Below are 19319 nucleotides of genomic sequence, written 5' to 3'. Positions count from 1 at the left end.
GACAAGCACTGTGGCATTTGGACAAGAACAAACTGGGAGGAGGGTAGAGAGAATAGTGCAACAATGAATGAGTGGAAACCCAAAATCTCTGTAAATGTTTATGAAAATTAATAAAATATAATTATAGAAAGAAAAAGAAAATAATAATAACATTTAAAACACTCAAGGAAGATTTATAATGGAATTGACATTGCAATGAACTTGAGACAATAAATAGTATTGTATCTGCAAAAGAGTTGATGAAGAATATTAAGAGTGTTGGAAATCCCGTCTTCCACTCAGCCCTTTAAACTTTACTTTCTTTAGCTCTAATATATTTTCCTCATAGGAAGATAGTTATCATTTTGTTTGGATTTTTATCTTTTAATTATTGATATTTTACCTTATGATTGATTGTCAGAGAGATTATGCTAGAAGTTGTCTGCTTGAAGAGAATTTGTCATCTCTGCTATTTTTTGGTTTTACACTGCACTTCTTGGTGAATTATTATTGTCTTTTAGCTACAGTTTCTGTGCCAAAATTTTTTAAATCATTTGACTGTTAACTTACATTTTATTTAGATAAAACAAGACCTAAAACTAATAAATCTTGACTGGATGGCATGTGAACCATTTTGGTTGACATTGTCCAACACTTTGTCTTTAGATGCCAGGCACTGGAAGGGAGTCATTTTAAAGTATAGTGTACAGTGATAACAGTGCCTTTTTTACTTCTTGGAATTTGGTTTAAGGAAAATGATACTGTAAAAAATAAAACTTTATAACAAAATTACATAGTTCAAAGATTCATAAGCATGACAAGAGAATACATGTACCTCATAATCACCTTAGTTCTGTTATATGTAACAACAATGTGAGATTAAGTTTAAATGAATGATGATGATGAGATTATGTTAATGTCTTTTATCTAATTGAATGATTCCAAAGATACTTTGTTAATTAGAGTGGAAAACCCAGAAACTAGCAAAATTTTATTTTATGTTGCTTTTTCATAATTAACTTCTAATGTATAACTTTTATATTTTAATATTGACAGCTTCTTCCCTGTGATTCTTTAGAAGCAGGTGGGATTGAAAGGCTTAAGCGAGAAAGAAATGATGCCATGGAAGAAGTGAAAACACTTAAGGTAATCTCCAGTTTGTTGTTGTTACTGCGTACCCTTGAGTCACAACTGCTTCCTAACTCCAGCAGTTTTCGGAGGAAGTGAATTGCACAGGAGGAGATTGCCCCTTTTTCTCCTGTGGAGCAACCGGTGGATTCAAATGGAGGGCTTTTGGATTGTCAGCACAACTCCTTACAACTCCAGCAGAGCCTCTGATTTCCTCTATAGCTCCTGTATATTTTCTTGAAAAGTGGGGAGATGAAGAAAATGGTACTATATTAAATTGTAAAGGTAAAACAGAATGGGAATAACTAGGGTCCTCTAGCAGCCTAGTGGGTAAGGGGTTGTACTGCCAACACAAAGGCAGGTCGTTCAAAGTCAACAGCTGCTCAAAGGGAAAGCAAGCCTCCTCCTGTAAATGTACAGTCTCTGAAAACCCACCAGAATGTCAGCTATGAATCGATTCTAACTCAACGGCATTGAGTTTGGTTTTTGGTGTATTTTTTGTGTTGTTGTTTTAATTAAAGAATACTAAGGTCAAATAAATAAAATTCCATTATCTTTTCAAATGGCCTTTAAAATTTATTTTTTTAAATTCAGTCACTCATTTATATTTCTTAGTATCTTTGTAAGATTTAGCCTGAAACAATTGCTTCCCTGTTCCCTGGCTCTGGCCACTTGTCACTTCTTTTGTTTTTGTTTTCACACTGATGACAAGCGCAGCATTGAATGAGGAGCCAGCCAAGCAAGGGGTGGCAATTCGGGCTCCCTGAGGTTGGCTGGGAAATATATTTTCACCCATGTTCATAGTCATGCTTTAAAAGATACCTAGTTGAGTGGGCATAAAATATATAATTAAATCACTGGGGTTCATGCAAGGAAGAAATAGACAAATCCCAGATAGAATATCTTGGTTCTCTTTCATTCTACCTTTAGTGAAATATTGAACTTAAATAGTATCTTACTTTTTATTAAAGAAATATTATTTTCTAAATCATTGAATGGAAGCAATGTGACCCAAAGATTTGCCATTATTTATCCAGAAATATTTCTTTTAAAATATTTCAATTCTTCTTCTAAGTAACTAAAATTTTATTGTTGAACTATTTCGTTTTTATTAAGAACTGTAGTTAAAACTAAATTTTTATTTAGTTAATAAAAACTAATAGTTGTTTTAATTAAATCTTTGTACCCCTTTTCCTTCCAAAACCATAAATATCTATATTATCATAGTTTTCTGTGGGAAACTATTGTTAACAAAATCTTGTTTATCCTTTTAAATAATATCTTTGCATAACAAATCACATTAAATAAATATGTAATGTGTATAAATGTTAACTTTCAGGAATCGTTTCATATATTGAACATCTTTGTACAGCTTGCTTTGTTTTTCCTATTTTGTTACTGTTACACTTTAGATGACCTAGTAGTTTAGCTATACTTGTCTACAGAGTTACACATTTTCCTATTGGTTGTCCTATACAGATAATGGCTTTACCTTAGGTTACTTATCAGTTCTTTATTAATTAGTATTTATATTATGTCTAGTTTTCTGTTAATAGTTCTTTCATTAACAGCTATATAAATGAATCTTTGTGCATATGTAGATCCAAAGAATAAAGTTCTAAGTGTAGAATTGTTTCATCAAAGGATATGGGCACATAGAATTTTTACATATTATAAAAATTCCTTTCAGAAGATTTTATCAAATCACTTTCCTTCCAAATATATATATACACACACACACACATTCTATTACTACATGTATATATTATATCCTTTGTATAACTTGAAATCATTAACTTCCTACATTTTTGGGGAGAGCAGTTAGAAATTTAGATGGGAAATGAAAATTTTGTTTAAAAATAAGTTTAAAGTAATTTTTCATACCTTCTTTCTTCTTATATTTATTACATAGGTAATATCACCGCTAAAGTAATTTGTTTGCTTGTAAGCCGCCATTAAATCTCATGATTCTTCAGGATTTTCAGAAGTTCTCCGATTTTTCTTATTTTCTAAAAGATTATCATTGTTAAATGCAGTCATATATTTCAGCTGTTTGATTTGAATATCAGTATTAATTACTGTAATTTTAATTTAAAGCTATATATGACACATAGATAAAACATTTAAACAGGACTTCCTTTCAGAGTGATCAGTTAATCAAGGATTCATATTTAAAGTTCATGAAGTATAACTGAACATATTCTAATATGTCAAGCCTGAAATAGTAGATAAAATATATTTTTCCACCTTGCAATGATCTTTACTCAAAGCCTTTCTGCTGCCTGAAAACCATGCTATTAGGAGGAACCAGTCCCTGGAGAAGGACATCATGCTTGAAAAAGTGGAAAGTCAGAGAAAGAGAGGGGGACCTTCAATGAGATGGATTGGCATAGTAACTGCAAAGATAGGTTTAAGCCCAGCAGAGACTATAAGGCTGGAGAAGGGTCACACAGGGTTCTGTTTGATTGTCATGGGGTCTCCATGCAACAGAATCTGACAAAAATATTTTTTAAAAAACCAAAAAACCCTAGTCTTCAAAGCAATAAGTGTTTTCTTCAAGATAATGTCTATATATTTTTTTTTTTGCTACTTAATTTGCAACAAACAAATAACAGATTAGGGAATGAAGTTCATAGACTATGTCAATGATTTCTTAGAACTTTTCATTATCCTTTGGCATCACTCTGTGTGTGATTTAAGTGCAGATAAAAATGAAACAAAAATAATTTGTTGCCAATGACTAATTGTCCTTCTGCAAAACAGTTTTTCAAAGCACTGTGAATTTTATTTCATTTCAAATCTTTTGCAGAGTGCACTTCGCTGCTTCTTTGCAAAGGTAAATGAAAAGAAAGATCGCTCCCTCCATACACTTGCAAAAAACTGGGACACCAGCAGTCAAGGTGACTGCCAGAGCATAAAAGCAAGAAAGCCACCAGTCACTTGGCTCCTAATCTGTGGCGTATTCCTTAAATTGTGGTGCCATATTCATCTTCCTATACCCTAATTTTCCCTCATAGAAGAGTGAGCTGAAAAATACCAGAAATCAGATTGCTTCTCATAAACTATTGCATGACTGATGTGAATCTTTACCACTTCATGTTCAGCAATTTCCATACACAATTGCGTAGTAAAGTTATTGTGTAGTGTGGAGTCAGATCCAACTCAGAGGTGACCCTCCGGCATGTTTCCAGAGGCTATAAACTGCATGGAAGGAGACTGCCCACCTCGCCCATGGAGCAGCTGGTGCATTCAAACCATGCATCTTTGTGTTGGTAGCTTATAAATTGTTGTTGATATTTCTAATTTGTTCAGTAAAAATGTTTTTATTAATTATATATTTAACAAAATTGAACATTTCAGAATAAAAGCCTAAGTTTGAGCTCAGAGATGATATTTTATTTGAAAGCATAAGATTTCCTCTAATACCTACTGTTTTGTAATTTAGCTGTACCAGTTTTGTCTTCTTTTTATCCTTTATCTTCCAAGGGCATGCTAATATTAAACTAGAAAATCCATAATCATCTCAGTCTCATAAAAACTTGAGTTTCCGAGATATTTTTGAAGTGTCTAATTAAGATAACAGAAAACACATCAAATATTTACTTATAATGAAGATAACGAATTACTTTTTTAATAACGAATTACTTTTATACAATAACTATACGGCCTGAAAAGTTACTAGGAAGTAGAAAGTAATTGTGGCAATTGGATGTGAGGGTTCTAGAAGTTTTGGTAACTTATTAATTCATTTTATGTAGGAAAAGTTACTTGAATCAGAAATGCAAAGGAAGCAATTGACAGAAGAACTCCAGAATGTCAAACAGGTAAGAGCATTTGTTATGTATAACGTCTCAAAAACACAGCATGAGGTAACAGTGCAGTGCAGTGAGTGGCTTTTTTTTGTTTGTTTTTTAATGTGATTTTTTGTGATTTGTGTTAAAGTTTATAAAGCATATTTTTGTGTTTGATGGGTTTTTTCCCAGTTAGTTCTATGTATTTTGCTACATGATATTGATTACTGCACATACAATATCTGATCATCCATTCATTACACAAGGCCCTTCCTTTCACCTATTCTAATATTCTTTGACTGTTGATTAATATTCTCTTTCTCCTTCCCCTCTTCCTGGCACTGATACTAGATTGATTCTCTCTGTATGTAAATCTTCCTCTAGTTTTTATAGCAGTGGCCTTTTTAATAGTTTATATAGTTTTATAGCAGTGTTTGTCCTTTTGTGACTGAATTCACTTAGCATAATGTTCTCTAGAGTCCACTGTGTTATGTAACGTTTTTGATGCTGCATTCATTCGTCAATAAGTACGAGAGTTGTTTCCATCTCTGTTGTTGTGACTAATGCTGTGATAAGTGTGGCTAGGCATATATGTTTGTATCACAGCTTCTGTTTCTTTAGAGGATAATCCCTAGTAGTGGCATGCCTGGATTGAAGGATGTCTGTTTTCAATGTTTTAAGGAAATACCAGACTGCTTCCATAGTGGTTGCACCAGCAGTGCATGAAAGTTCCAGTCTCACCACAGCCTGGCCGGCATTTATTTTAGCTGTCCTGTTGAACCTTGCAGTTGAAGTGCGCTCAAGTGATCTAGTGGACAGAAGCTGCACTGCAATGCAACTTCAAAGGCACAAGGTGTGAGGCCACGAGGCCACCAGCTGTCCTGCCAAAAAAGGATGGGCAGTCTTCTCTCATGGGATTAACTGCCTCTGAAAACCCGCTGGAGGGTCAGCTGTGAGTCGGTTCTGACTCTGTGGCACACACCGCCACCACCATTATTGCTGGGGCGGTGATAGCTCATTGCTCTTTTGACTCGCATCTCTCCATTGGCTAGTGATCCTGACCATTTCTTCATGTCTTTGTTGACTGTCTCTGGTGAAGAATCACTTCTTCTCTTCTGCTCATTTTATAATCGGGTTGCTTGTCTTTTCCTCTTTGAGCTGTTGAAGTTTTCTCTTAATTTTAGATATGAGCCTTGTATCAAGTAGGTCATTGTGAGTAGCATTTTAAAGAAATTACCAAGAAGAAATTGTGAACCTAGAAGACTGTGTCTAGCCAAGTAGATGTTCGTATGTAAAGGCCACAGTAAGTTTGGGATCCGCATGCCTGTATTCAGAGAACAGTGGACACCACATGGATTACCACTGAGGTGTCTATGAAAGGGTGGGTTTCGTCCAACCAAAAAATTACCACAACTTTGGCAAGAGCTTCCAAATATTGAAGACATTATAGAGGTGAGATTAAAGTGAGGATGAATTCATGATTAAAGAAATCATATGTAAACATTATCGTCCGAAAACAATACAAATGCCATTTTTAGAAAAGGAAAGATAAGAGAGAAGAGGAAGGAAATAGAATATGATGATTCTGTTTAATAAGTCAGCACACTATCAAAGAATGTAATTTAAAACTGATGTGTCAAATAGGAAAAGATTGAAAATACAAGGGAAAGGGGAGTACAGGCACTGCAAAGAGTTACCATGAAATGAAACCTCGGTTGCTGTGTGCCGCCGAGTTGGAACGAACTCATAGCTGACTCTCCAGTGGGTTTTCAGAGGAAGTAAATGGCATGGGAGGAGATCCTTCCTTCTCCCACAGAGCAGCCGGTAGATGAACCATGTACGTCTGGGTTTGTTCCTTTTGCATCTTTAATAAATTTATTTTTGTATTTGAAATGGTTTTATTTCGTTGTTTGATTTCTGTGTTGGATTTTTTATGAAATGTAAACCATAAACTAAAATAATACAAAAAATCCAAACCTTTTTAAATACCAAAAGGAATTTCTTAAAGAAGCGAAAGGAACACAGAAAATAAAAAAGCACAGCAAATTTAATATGAGCAGTGATTGCAATATAAAACAGTATGATTGAATCGAAACCAAACATAATAGTCATTGTAATTAGCATAAATGAGATTGACTCATATTAAAAATATAAGGTCTTCTTAGGAAAATATCACGGAGCAAAACTGATCTCAGTTGTTGTTGTTAGGTGCCGTCGAGCCATAGCGACACTATGAACAACCAGTCTGAACACTGTCCTATCCTGTGCTATCCTCACAATCTCTGACACCCTCAGTCAAGCCCCTTGCAGCAGTCTCAGGGTCAGCCCACCTGGTCGAGAGTCTAGGTGGAGAAAATCTTACAGATTCATTTTCATAGAAGAAAGGTTGGAACAGCCTTACAGGAAGGGACTATACCAGATGATTTTACAGAGGAATTTAACTAAATCTTTGGAAAACAACTATGAAACTACCTAAATCACTTCAGATTATAGAAAATGAGAAAATGTCTAAATTCTTTCTGTCACTCAAGTGTAACACTGGTCTCTAGTCTGATAAAAATAGAACAAAAAAGTAAAATGCAACCAAATTGGAGAAAGTAATAAGAGGCATATGCATTGTAAAATAAAACTACTTGTAGGTGACTTGTAACATACCTAGAAAATCCTACTGAATTGATGGAAAAACTTAATTAAGAAAATTTCAAGCTAATAAAAATTAATATACAAAGCTCACTTGCCTCTTGAATGCTTCATGGGGAAAAAGGAAACATCTCTCCTCTAGTGGAATGTCCAGAGCTGACTTAGGTGTGCGGAGGACTGCTGGACAGCGTTTTGCATCTATTCAAGACTGGATTGGACAAGAATCATCAGATGTTAAATCTGGTGAATTTTGATGAATGCTTTTTTTACTGTATCTACAAACCACTTAGTACTTGCAAGGGGGAAAATAGTAATTATATAGTAGATAAATAAAACAATACTTTTCTTGGTTTTTTCAAGTTTATTTTTTATAAAGTTCACTTATCACTGACAATTCATGTTGTTGACATGATGATGATAAATGTGTCACAATTTTCTAAGAATTAATGGTTTCATGAGATCAGCAACTGAGTTTATAAATCCAAATTTTAAGCCAATCTGTAATAAAATGACCACCGGACAGTGCTTCTCGCACAGTAGCTGTTCTTGTTGTTGTGAGGTGCTATACAGTTAGCTCCAAGTCATAGCAACCTATGTACAACAGAAGGAAACCCTGCCTGAGCTTGTGTCATCACAGTCTCTGCCACGCCAAGACCATTGTTGCAGTGATCATGTCAGTCCATCTCATTGATGTCTTCCTCTCCTTCAATGACCCTCTACTTTTCAGGTCTTCTGTTTCTTTCCAAGGACTAATCCCTCTTGATAACATGCCCCAAGAATGTGAGAAGCAAGTCTTACTAATCTTACTTCTCAGGAACACTCTGAATGCTCTTTTTCCAGCACAGATTCGTTTGGCTTTTGTCAGTCCATGATATATTAAACAGTTTTTCCAGACATCCCAACACAAAAGCATCAATTCTTCTTGAGTCTTCCTTATTCATTGTCCATCTTCACAAGCAAATCAGACAATTGAAGAAAAATACCTTGGCTTGGGTCATGCACACCTTAGTCTTGAAATGGCCATCTTTGCTCTTTAGCACTTTAATGATGTCCTTGACAGTCGTTTTGCCAATTCAACTCTTCTTTTGATTTTTTGACTGTCGCTTCTGTGGACGTTGATTGTGGACCCAAATAAAATGAAATCCTTGATAATGTCAATCTTTAATATGAAAGAACTAAAAGTAGCTCAAGTTTGAGGATAATGTTGTTGTTGTTATGTGCCGTCAAGTCGCTTGCGACTCATAGCGACCCTATGTACAACAGCCCTAAACTCTGAGAAGGAGATGAAATAAAAATATTTATGTTTCTGTTAACCTAAGAGCATTTTGTACCACATAGGAAACTTTTACTGAAGTTTACTTAAATCTCATCTAATAGAGAATTCGTCATCAAACTTTGAAATAATTTTCAACCTAATGAATAAAAAAAAGACACCACTTTTGACCAGTGATAAAACAGGATGTATTCAAAGAATACTAGATGGGGATTGTGTTACTTCAGAAGTGATGCCCTTGAAAGAACACAACCATCACTTATATAATATTCTGGTCCTTTTAATGTACAACCTAGATGTAACCTGAAGAAACATCAAATAAGCCAAAAATGAGTAAAAGCTCTTTGTTTTTTATCAGGGAGGGAAAGATATGTGTGGGATATATGCGTGGAGAAGTTGTATTCTTCACAAGTACCAATGCCATAAAAAATAATATTCCATATTTAAGGAGGGTATAAAAAGGAGCAAGAATTTCAGTTTGAAGATTAAGATATATCGTCTGATGCAAGCCATGCTATTTTCATTTACTTTGCATGTTTCTGAAAGTTAGACAATGAATAAGGAAAAGCAAAGAAGAATTGATGCCTTTGAATTTTCATGGAAAAGAGTATTGAATAGGTCATGGTTGCCAAAAGACAAACTCATCTGTTACGGGAGAAGTGCAATCAGGGAGCTCTTTGGAGGAAAGAATAATAAAACATCATCACACTTATTTGGGGCATGTTTGTCAGGAGGGGCCAGTTCTAAAAGACATCATACTTTGAAAAGTGGAGGATGGAGAGCGAACATCCCCTCCTCGCCCCTACCAGTTAGATCGGCACAAATGCAAGGGCTTGAGCACGGCTGAGATCTGATGCTGGGTAGGAATAGGCAAGGTTTGGACCTGATTTCCAGGGTCACAGTCAGATTTGACTCAAAATACAAAAACACAAATGACAAAAACACAGAGACTGAAAACAAGAGTTGACCCTAGACTGGCTTCTCTCTGGGTGGAGGAAAAAATGCTGTAAGGTTTTTTACATTATTGAGTCAACTGACAAAATTGACATGAAGGTGGTAGATGAGATACAGGCCTTGAAACAATGTTAAATTCCTGAATTTGAGAGCCGGACTGAGGTCATGTAAAGGAATATCCACTTTCTTAGGAAGGACAGTGAAGTTTGTAAGGCTAAAGTCCATGATTTAGGTAACTTATCCTCATATACATTTGCATTTATGGAATCCCTGGGTGATGCAGATGATCAACACACTGAACTCTTAACCAGAGGCTGGCGGTGCACGACCACACGGAGACACCTTGGCAGAAAGGCCTGGCAATGTCCTTCCCAGATAGCCACCATGGAAACCAGGGGGAGTGCACGTCCACTTGGTCACATGTAGAATAGCCATGAGTCACCTGCAAACCTGTTCTTTGTATTTGTATTTTCACTTATGTAGAGTGAAAAAGACGGGAAAGAAAGACTGAGCTTATGCAAACATCTCAGCAAAACTGTCCACATCTGTGACTCATAGGAATATATTACTTCTTAATGAACATGTTGGCAAAAGGATGAATCTGGTGAATTAATGCATCTGGGTGAAGGGTATGAGATTGTTCTTTATATTTTTTCTTATTCCCGAAATGTTTCTGTACATTTGAAATTCTTTGCAAATACAAAGTTTTTAGAGCATGGGCTCTCGTGTGGCAGAGATGTTGAGGACGGCACAGGACAGGGCAGGTTTCAGATCTGATGTGCCATGAGTCTTACTCAGCTCAGCGGCACCTAACAACAAAAGTCATTTTTGGACCTTTGCTTGTACTCTAGTAAATCTTTTTGTGATTTGGTTCATAATCTCTAGTAGTTCTTTGTTTCTTGGTTAAGTTTTGTATGTAGAATAATTGAAGAGTGGGCCTTGTCTACATCTAATTTTTTTTTCCTCCTAAATAGCTGGCATTTAGGGCCTTCAGTATATATCAAGCATTCTTGGTAAAGTACTAATTATATTAAGGGCAGATGTAAGATGTAAAGCTAAAGAGAAAGTAGATTTACTTTCTTTTTCTAGTAATACCTTAATTTTCCACATGGGGCCCTCCTGTATTTATTTCTCTGAAAGGATTATTCTCTGTTATTAAAAAAGGTCACTTCTCCATGAATAATGTAAAACTTGTATATATCAGAATTTAGTAGTCAGTAGGAGAAGATGAGGCATAGAAGAGTGGAGAACATAAAGAATCTTTTTTATGAGATACACTGAATTGAAATAAGGATTAACATAGTAGATGGTGGACCTTGGTGTCATTTGCATTTAAACCCTAATGCTTCTACTTGCTATCTTTAGACTTTGGGAGAATCACTTCACCTTTCTAATTTTTTTCCTTATTTATAAAATGTTTCATAATAGAATTTTCACAAATGTAATGGAAGTATTGAGATAAAAGATACAGAGTGTTTCATGTGTATGGTGTATGTTGTTGCTGTTGTGTACCATTGAGTCTGAATGGACCCATAGCTGACTGTCCAGTGGATTTTCAGAGACACAGTTAATTACACACGAGGAGATTGTCTATCCTTCTCCTGCAGAGCAGCTGGTGAACTTGAACTGCATGCATTCAGGATTGCAGCGCAGTTTCTTGCCACTAGGCCACCGGAGCTGTTAAAAAAACCTCCTTGCGCGAATGAAGGATAATGCAAAATATAGTGTATACAAACTTTGTAAGCAAACCAATATAATTTGTTTGTTTGTTTGTTTGTTTAAAATGATGATGTGGAATCTCATTGCTGAAATAACTCATAGCTGACCTTCCAGCAGATTTTCAGAGGTAGGGGAATAGATTGTCTTTTCTTCTCACAGAGCCACTGGTGAGTTTGATCTGCCAGAGATGCTCTATGTTTAGGTTACTAGTGTACTTCTCTAGCCACTAGGCACCAGGGCTCCCTAGGAAATAGAGTAAGTGGTTAATAAATACTGTTGTTGTTGTTGTTGATGATTGTCTTCAAGTCGAGCACGAAACCCCTCTACAACTATCGACATTTATCAAAATTCATAGAGTTTCCAGAGGCACGTTATGGAGGAAGTGGACGCCACTCCTGTTTCCAAACCTGTCATAGTATATTACTGTTGTTATGTGCCATTGAGTCACCTGAGCTGTTTAGTGACCCTATGTATAGCAGCTCTGAACCTTTCCCTGTCCTCAGCCTGACTCACTAATCCCAGCACACCAACCCCCATTGCCCCAGTTACTGTTTCAATCCATCTCATCTGGGGTCTCCCTCTCCTGCGCTGTCCATCCACCCTTCCAAGAATGATGTCCTTCTCTAAGGACCAGTCTCTCCTGGACACATGCCCAAAGTATGTGAGGCAGAGCTTTAGAATCCTAGCCTCCAAGGAGAAACTTGGTTTCACCCTCTCCAAGATAGACCTGTTTGTTTTCTTGGCAGTCCATGTTATGTCCAAGACTCTTCTCCAGCACCACAACTTGAAGGCATCTGTTCTTCTTCTGTCATCCTTAGTCATTGTCCAGTTCTCTGAAGCATAACAAGTAGTTGAGAAAACCATGGCCTAGATTACATGCACCTTTGTATCTAGACTGACATTGTTGCTCTTCAGCACTCTGGAGAAGTCCATGACAGCTGATTTTCCCAATGCAATTTGTCTCCATGCAAGCTGTAATTGCTAACAACCTCAACCCTTTCTCCATCTATTATGGTACTGCTAGTTGGCCCAATGGTGAGAATCTCTGTATTCTTGATGTTGAGCTTCAATCCATATTGAAGACTACAGTCCTTGACCTTTTGCAGCACGTACTTTAATTCTTCTTCAGTTTTAGCAAGCAAGGTTGTATCATCTGCAAATTGTAGGTTGTTGATGAGTCTTCCTCCAATCCTGATGCCACACTCCGCCTCATAAAGCCCAAATGATCTGTTCTGCATACAAATTGAAAAGGTATGGGGACAAGATGCATCCCTGACGCACTCTTTTCTGATTTTGAACCATGCAGTTTCCTTCCTCTGTTCTGAGGACTACTTCTTGGTCCAAGTATAGGTTTCGTACTCTGAGACTCCCATTTTCCTCAAGGTTAGCCACAATTTATTGTGATCCACCCAATCAAATGCCTTTGTATAGTCAGTGAAACACAGTTATTCTTCTGGTACTCTCTAATTTCTGCTAAGATCCATCTGATAGTGATAATAAAGTCCCTCGTACCATGACCTCTTCTAAACCCAGCTTGTATTTCTGGTAGTTCTCTGTCAAATTACTGCTCAAGTCTTTTCTGAATAATCTTCAGGAGGATTTTGCTAGTGTGTGATATTGTTTGATGATTTACACACTCTGTTGGGTCACCTTCTTTTGGAATGGGAATAAATTTGGATCCCTTTCAATCAGTTGGCCAAGTAGTTGACCTCCAGATTTCCTTGCACAATTTGGTGAGCACATGCAGAGCGGTATCTGTTTGCTGAAATACGTCAATTGGTATTCCATCAATTCCTGGGGCTTTATTTTTGCCACATCCTTCAAAGCAGCCTGCACTTCCTCCTTCATCACCCTTGCCTCATGCTCATATGTTGTTTCTTGAAATTCTTCTGTGTCAGCCAATTCTTTTTGGTACAATGATACTGTGTACTTCTTCCATCTGCGTCAGCTATTATATTATTCTTATCAATAACTACAATACAGAAAAAGAAATAATAAATATGGAGGAAAGCAGACGTTATTTGCTTTAACTATTTAACTTGAAGGAGGAAATTTAATAATATACCTAGGAGGGTAGGTAATATACCTAGGAGGGTAGGGACACTTTTCACAGAGAAGTAGCATATGAACTCTGAAGAGCATTCCAGACAAAGTAGATAACATCTAAGAGAAGAAAAAGCTTGTGTTCAGAGTCAAAGTAGGTCTTCTTTTGAGTGGTATTCCTACTATCATTTGTCTTACTATATTTGCCCTTGTCTTTAAAAAATTATAATATCCACATTATATTTGGTCATAGCACTTAAAATGATGCATGTTAAGGACCTAAAACCAAGGCATATCATTGATTCCTAAACAATGACAGTTTTGATTTGTCTATTTGATCATTATCATAAGATGAAAGTGCTAGGAACTCAATCAATAAGAGTGCATCTAAATTCCAAAATCAATCTCCATAATAGTCTATGTGTTTCCTACTGCCAAAGGGGCCCTTTAGAGTAGTGAGAGAAGATCTTCACCCTGAAACCCACAGCGTCCCTTTTCAGCAGGAAGTAGCTAAGAGAATATGCCATCCCCTTTTCCTTATGAATCAGGGTGAAGTCTCTCTCAGGGAGGAGTGATAGGGAATGGCAAAGGACACACCGACAAAGGAGATTAATCAGAACTGACTTTGACAAGCACTGTGGCAATTGGACAATTAAAACAGACATTCGGATGGTGGGGAAGAAGAACAAACTGGGGAGGAGGCTGGAGAGAATGGTGCAGCAATGAAGGAGTGAAAGCCCAGAATCCCTGTGAATGTTCATTGAAACTAATAAAATTTAATAATAATAAAAAAATAAAATAAATAAATAAAAAGACCTATAAAAAAAAAAAAAGGAAAGTGCTAGGAACTGACATTTAGCTGGTTATGTTGAGCCCAAAGCATGGCACTTGAATGATATTTCAAAGTTTTAAGCAATGGATGCTCATTGAAGGCATTTGATGAGGAAAATAAAATTAATAACTTACTCCACCAGTAGTGTCAGTGTTTCTCTCTCTCCCCCCCTCTGTCTCTGTCTCTCTATCTCATACTCCACATATAGTTTGATCCTTTCTCTCTCATATTCCACATCCTATCTGTTGACTGCACTTTTTATTCAAATGAAAGAATTTTACCACTTTTTATGACCTCCAAAAGTAGCCTAAGCCCACATCAGCTCCTGCTATGTTACTGTTCTAGCCTTCCACCAGATTAAATCCAAACCATCCGCTGTAGAGTTGGTTGCGACTCATAGCAACCCTCTGTTGGGTTTCTGAAACTGCAAATCTTAATGAGGGAACTCTGGTGAGCTAGTCTGGGGAGAGTTTTGCTGCCTGCCCAAAGGCACACAGTTCATGGTTTGAATCTATCAGCTGCTCCTTGAGAGAATGATGCGTAGTCTCCTCCTATGCAGTTTACAGCTTCTGAAAACCCACCGGAGGATCAAGAAATCAAAGGACATTTTGCACTGGGGAAATCAGCTGTCAAAGATCTCTTTAGAGTGTTGAAGAGTAAGGATGTTAACTTAAAGACTAAACTGCACCTGGTCCAAGTCATGTTATTTTCAATTGCTTCCTATGCATCTGAAAGTTGGGCGGTGAATGACGAATACTGAAGAATTGATTCTTGTAAATTGTGGTGTTAGGGAAGAGCATTGCATATAACACAAACTGTCAAAAGAACAAACAAATCTGCCTTGGAGAAACTGCAGCCAGAATGTTCCTTAGAGGCAGAGATGGCAAAACTTTCTCACACCCTTTGAGTATGTTATCAAGATGGTCCAGTCCGTGGAAGAAGACATCACACTGGGAAAGGTGGAGGGCTGGCAAAAGGAAAGACCTTCAGTTAGATGGATGACATGGTGACCACAACAGAGAAAGTGAGCCTGGTCTCCACTGTGAGGATGGTGCCAGAAGGGGCACTGTTTCATAGGGAGGTGTAGTTGCTTCAGTAGCACGTAACAAAAACATAATTGTACTATTCATTGCTGAAGAACCAGGAGAAATTTTCTGGAACATCAGTGAACCACAAAGACATTTTGCTGAGTGAAATAAGCCTAGTTCAAATGCACTAGGAATCGTTAAAGGGGGGAAAAATATATATACACAGAATCAAATAGTCTTTGATGATTGTTGCCAGGGTTGGGTGGAGAGAGGAAGAATCATTTACTTTTAATATTTACATTGACAAAACTGTTCCATCTTTTCTTGGAAGATTCAATTTGCTTTGAAAGCAAAATCATTTTCAAAACTCTGTTAGTTCAGTATCTTCACTAACTCTTGTGTCAACTCAGCATTATTAACATCAGATTTAACGAGTTTTTGCATAAATTAGTGAAATTTAAAAAGCAATTAATAATACAAAGCATACAACCCTGGTGGCACACTGTTTAAGGGCTCAATGGCTAACCATAAGCGGTTTTAATTCACTAGCCCTTTTTTGGGAGGAAAGGCTTGTCAATGTAATCTGCTCTAATCAAGATTGTTGTTGTTGTTAGGTACCATTGAGTCAACTACAACTCACAGCAAACCTATGAATGACAGATCAAAATCTTGCCGTGTTCTGCACCTTCTTATGATCTTCACCAGGCTCAAACCCATTATTACTGTCTATGTGTCACCCCGTCCCACTGAGAGTCTTCTCTTTGACTGATTTTCTACTTTTCCAAATATGATGCCTTTTTGTAAGGACTGGAGCCTCATGAAAGCCTGGTCAATGTTTTCATAAAGATTACACCCTGTGGGACAGTTTTTGGTCAGATGGGATTGTTATGACTTGGAATCAAATTGAAAGCATACAATAACATGAACAAAATTATTTCATTTTTTGAAAATTTTTTTATAGTTTGTTTAGAAAACACTATCAGTGATTTAAATCTACATAGTGGTTTATAGTAAAATATATAAGCACTTACTCTCATTGATTTATATTACAAAAGTATTCCATTTCTTCTTTGGAGCTTCAAATTTAACTCAAGTAGTATGCAGCTTGATATCACTAGAAAATATAAATCACACTGCCTTTTTTTTTTGGTCTTTGATTATTAAATATTGGAGAAATATTTCTTAACAAAATCTAGAGTTGGATTTAAAAATATGTTAAGTTTTTTGAAAACTCACAACTCAGTGATGGATCCTTCACAAGGAATATAAGATAATTCATCTTCTTCTGTTACTTTTAATAATTCTAAAAACGGGCTATGCTTTGTAGGGTTGGTGTGTATATAATATACTGGGTGTTGTTAACAACTGTATCCATAGCACTTTTTATACTATCTACACCAGAAAATTAAGCACAAATACTTTCAATAAGAGGAAACAATAAGGAAAACATTTCTGGTTTTTTAATTTTTAATGGGTCTGATTTTTGGACCCAACATAGTACAAGCACCATCTCTCGTGCTAACAATATTTGTGTGTTTTGTTCTCATATTTAACCGAGACTGTTCCTTGGCTAATGTGAAGGGGTGAACAGTATCAATGCCAAGAGTTTGAAATTTAAGGCTGTTAGTTGAAAAGACTTTGTTGTAATACTAAAAGTCATTTGAAACAAAGCATGCCCAAACTATGAATTAAGTCACTTCTTGTAGTGCTCAGCTAGTTAAAAATACCTAAAGCTAAAGAAGTGCTTAAAAGTTTTCAAAGCTTGAATTAATTGTTGATATTATTATTTCTTGCATCCTGTATCCTATTTGGATTGTGCCTTCATTTGAAGAACTTTCCATTTTAAAAAGTTCCTTTTCCTCATAATTTTCCAACAGAATTATCATGAATGTAATTACCATCTAAATTTAAAAAATGGGTATCTGGTCTGTGGAAGTCTAGGCTATTTTATAGACGAATTATAAATGTGAGGCATCGAATACGGCTTTTTTTGCCAACTAATTGTTTCTCTTCTGACTGTTTTGACAGTTAAGAGGGAACGTATCCTGTTCACTAGGCACATGTAAAAATGCCTCTTAATATTACTCACATCTTATAAAACCTTTTTTAACAAAAAACTGAATTTTTGTTTTCTTTCCACGACAAATTTTATTGCTCTTCACTGTGAAAATTTCAGTCTATCTTCAAGTCTTTATCTTTACTGAATCTGTCATTTTCATTGTTGATTCATCTTAGAATTTGAAAAATGCTTGTCCAGATAATGGTTGTAAAGAATTTAACTGGGTAATGATACTGGGAATCCACTCAAGGGGGCAGGCAGCATGAAAGATACCTTACGGATCAGGTCAGCCTGACTCAGCAAGTGTAGAGTGGTGGTGATAGACAGAGAAGGCAGCTTTGTGATTTGTTGATTGAGAAGATTATAGTGATACCATTAACAAAACAAGAGGAAGGAGACTGATGTTTAAGATGTTTTAACTCGTGGTATTGTTTATTGTTTAATTTCCAGCTTGAAAAGAAATAAAAATATCTATTTAGGTCTCTGAATTCAAACCCAACCATGAGTAGCTACTAGTGTTCTGTGAAGAATTGACTGTCTGTTCTCCAAAATCCAGGTGGTTGTTGTTGTTATGTGCCATCAAGCCACTTGAGACTCATAGTGACGCTATGTACAAGAGCCCTAAACGCTGTTCTATCCTGTGCCAACCTCACACACTCATTCCCACTACTCCACTCACAGAATCGATCCATCTCATCGAGGGTCTTCCTCTCCTGCACTGTCCCTCCACTCTAACAAACATGATGTCCCTCTCCAAGGACCAGTCCCTCCTTGCAACATGCCCAAAGTATGTTGGACGAAGCTTCAGAATCCTTGACTCCAAGGAGCATTCTGGCTTCACCCTCTCTAGGACAAACCTGTTTGTTCTCCTAGCAGTCCGTGGTATATTCAACACTCTTCTCCAGCACCACAGCTCAAAGGCATCAATTCTCTTTCTATCATTCCTATTCACTGTCCAACTCTCTGATGCATAGCACATAACTGCAAAGACTATAGCCCGGATCAGGCACACCTTAGTCTCCAGCCTGACATCGTTGCTCTTCAGTGCTCTTGAGAGGTTCCCTCACAGCTGACTTTCCCAATGCAATTCATCTCCTGATTTCCTGGCTGCTGTTACCAAGAGCATTGACTGTGGAACCAAGCAAACTAAAACTAGTTAACTATCTCAATCTCTTCACCATCCATACTGATGCTACCAGTTGGCTCAGTGGTGAGAATCTTTGTTTTCTTGATGTTGAGCTTGGGCATGAATTTTTAATGCCTGAAAGAATAACCCAGCCTTTACTGTTTAAATTCATAAGTATAAATTCCCATGAAATTACACTTTGTTGTTATTTTTTTTCCCCCCTTCAAGTTGTAACAACTTTTAACAGGCATGGGCTGCTCTGCTAGCAGTGGCCTTTGATCAGCTTTCTGAAGCCTCCTCTCACACTTAAGTTGTTTTTCAAGTTTCTTTCAGCATAGTGTTATGACCTGAGGCAGCAGTGAATTGGAGAGCATACTAATGCTCACATATTTAGCCTGTCTGAACCAGTCTTTGCCCTAGAGAAACACAGGAAATTGTTCATTTGGCAACCTCGCTAGGCTCACATAAGCCAAGTGCAGTTGGCCTCACCTGAGCGAAGATTGGGTTGAAGGCTGGCAGGAGGCAAAGTCTGTGAGGTCAAATCAGTGCCAGCGTCTCAGTGGACATTTTAAAGAAACACGAGAGTAGTAGGAACTGTTGTAGCTGGCCCGTCGGCTATCTTGGTTTATGGACGAAGCAACAAGGGAGACTTAAAAAAAAAAAAAAAAGTAAATAGATCTCTGAAAGGAAGGAGAAATTGTCCCCAGACAGATCATTAAGGGGCTGTTCCTGGGGAGCTCTGGTGGC

The 19319-nt window shown here is 36.9% G+C and overlaps 1 protein-coding gene across 1 annotated transcript in view; it reads left to right on the top strand.

Moving 5' to 3' along the window:
- Positions 1–19319, top strand: part of STXBP4 (syntaxin binding protein 4) — a 208778-nt gene that overhangs the window by 49861 nt on the left and 139598 nt on the right. Inside the window, exons 9-10 of the mRNA XM_006889457.1 lie at positions 1036–1125; positions 4866–4931. Coding sequence (XP_006889519.1) covers positions 1036–1125; positions 4866–4931 — 156 coding nt within the window. The remainder of the gene's footprint in view (positions 1–1035; positions 1126–4865; positions 4932–19319) is intronic.

This window comes from Elephantulus edwardii, unplaced genomic scaffold, assembly GCF_000299155.1.
Source record: "Elephantulus edwardii isolate Elephantulus edwardi_28Jun2011 unplaced genomic scaffold, EleEdw1.0 scaffold00077, whole genome shotgun sequence".
In the NCBI taxonomy this organism is placed as follows: domain Eukaryota; kingdom Metazoa; phylum Chordata; class Mammalia; order Macroscelidea; family Macroscelididae; genus Elephantulus; species Elephantulus edwardii.
Note: the sequence above shows the minus strand (reverse complement) of the source record. Positions and strands in the feature narration are given on the sequence as shown.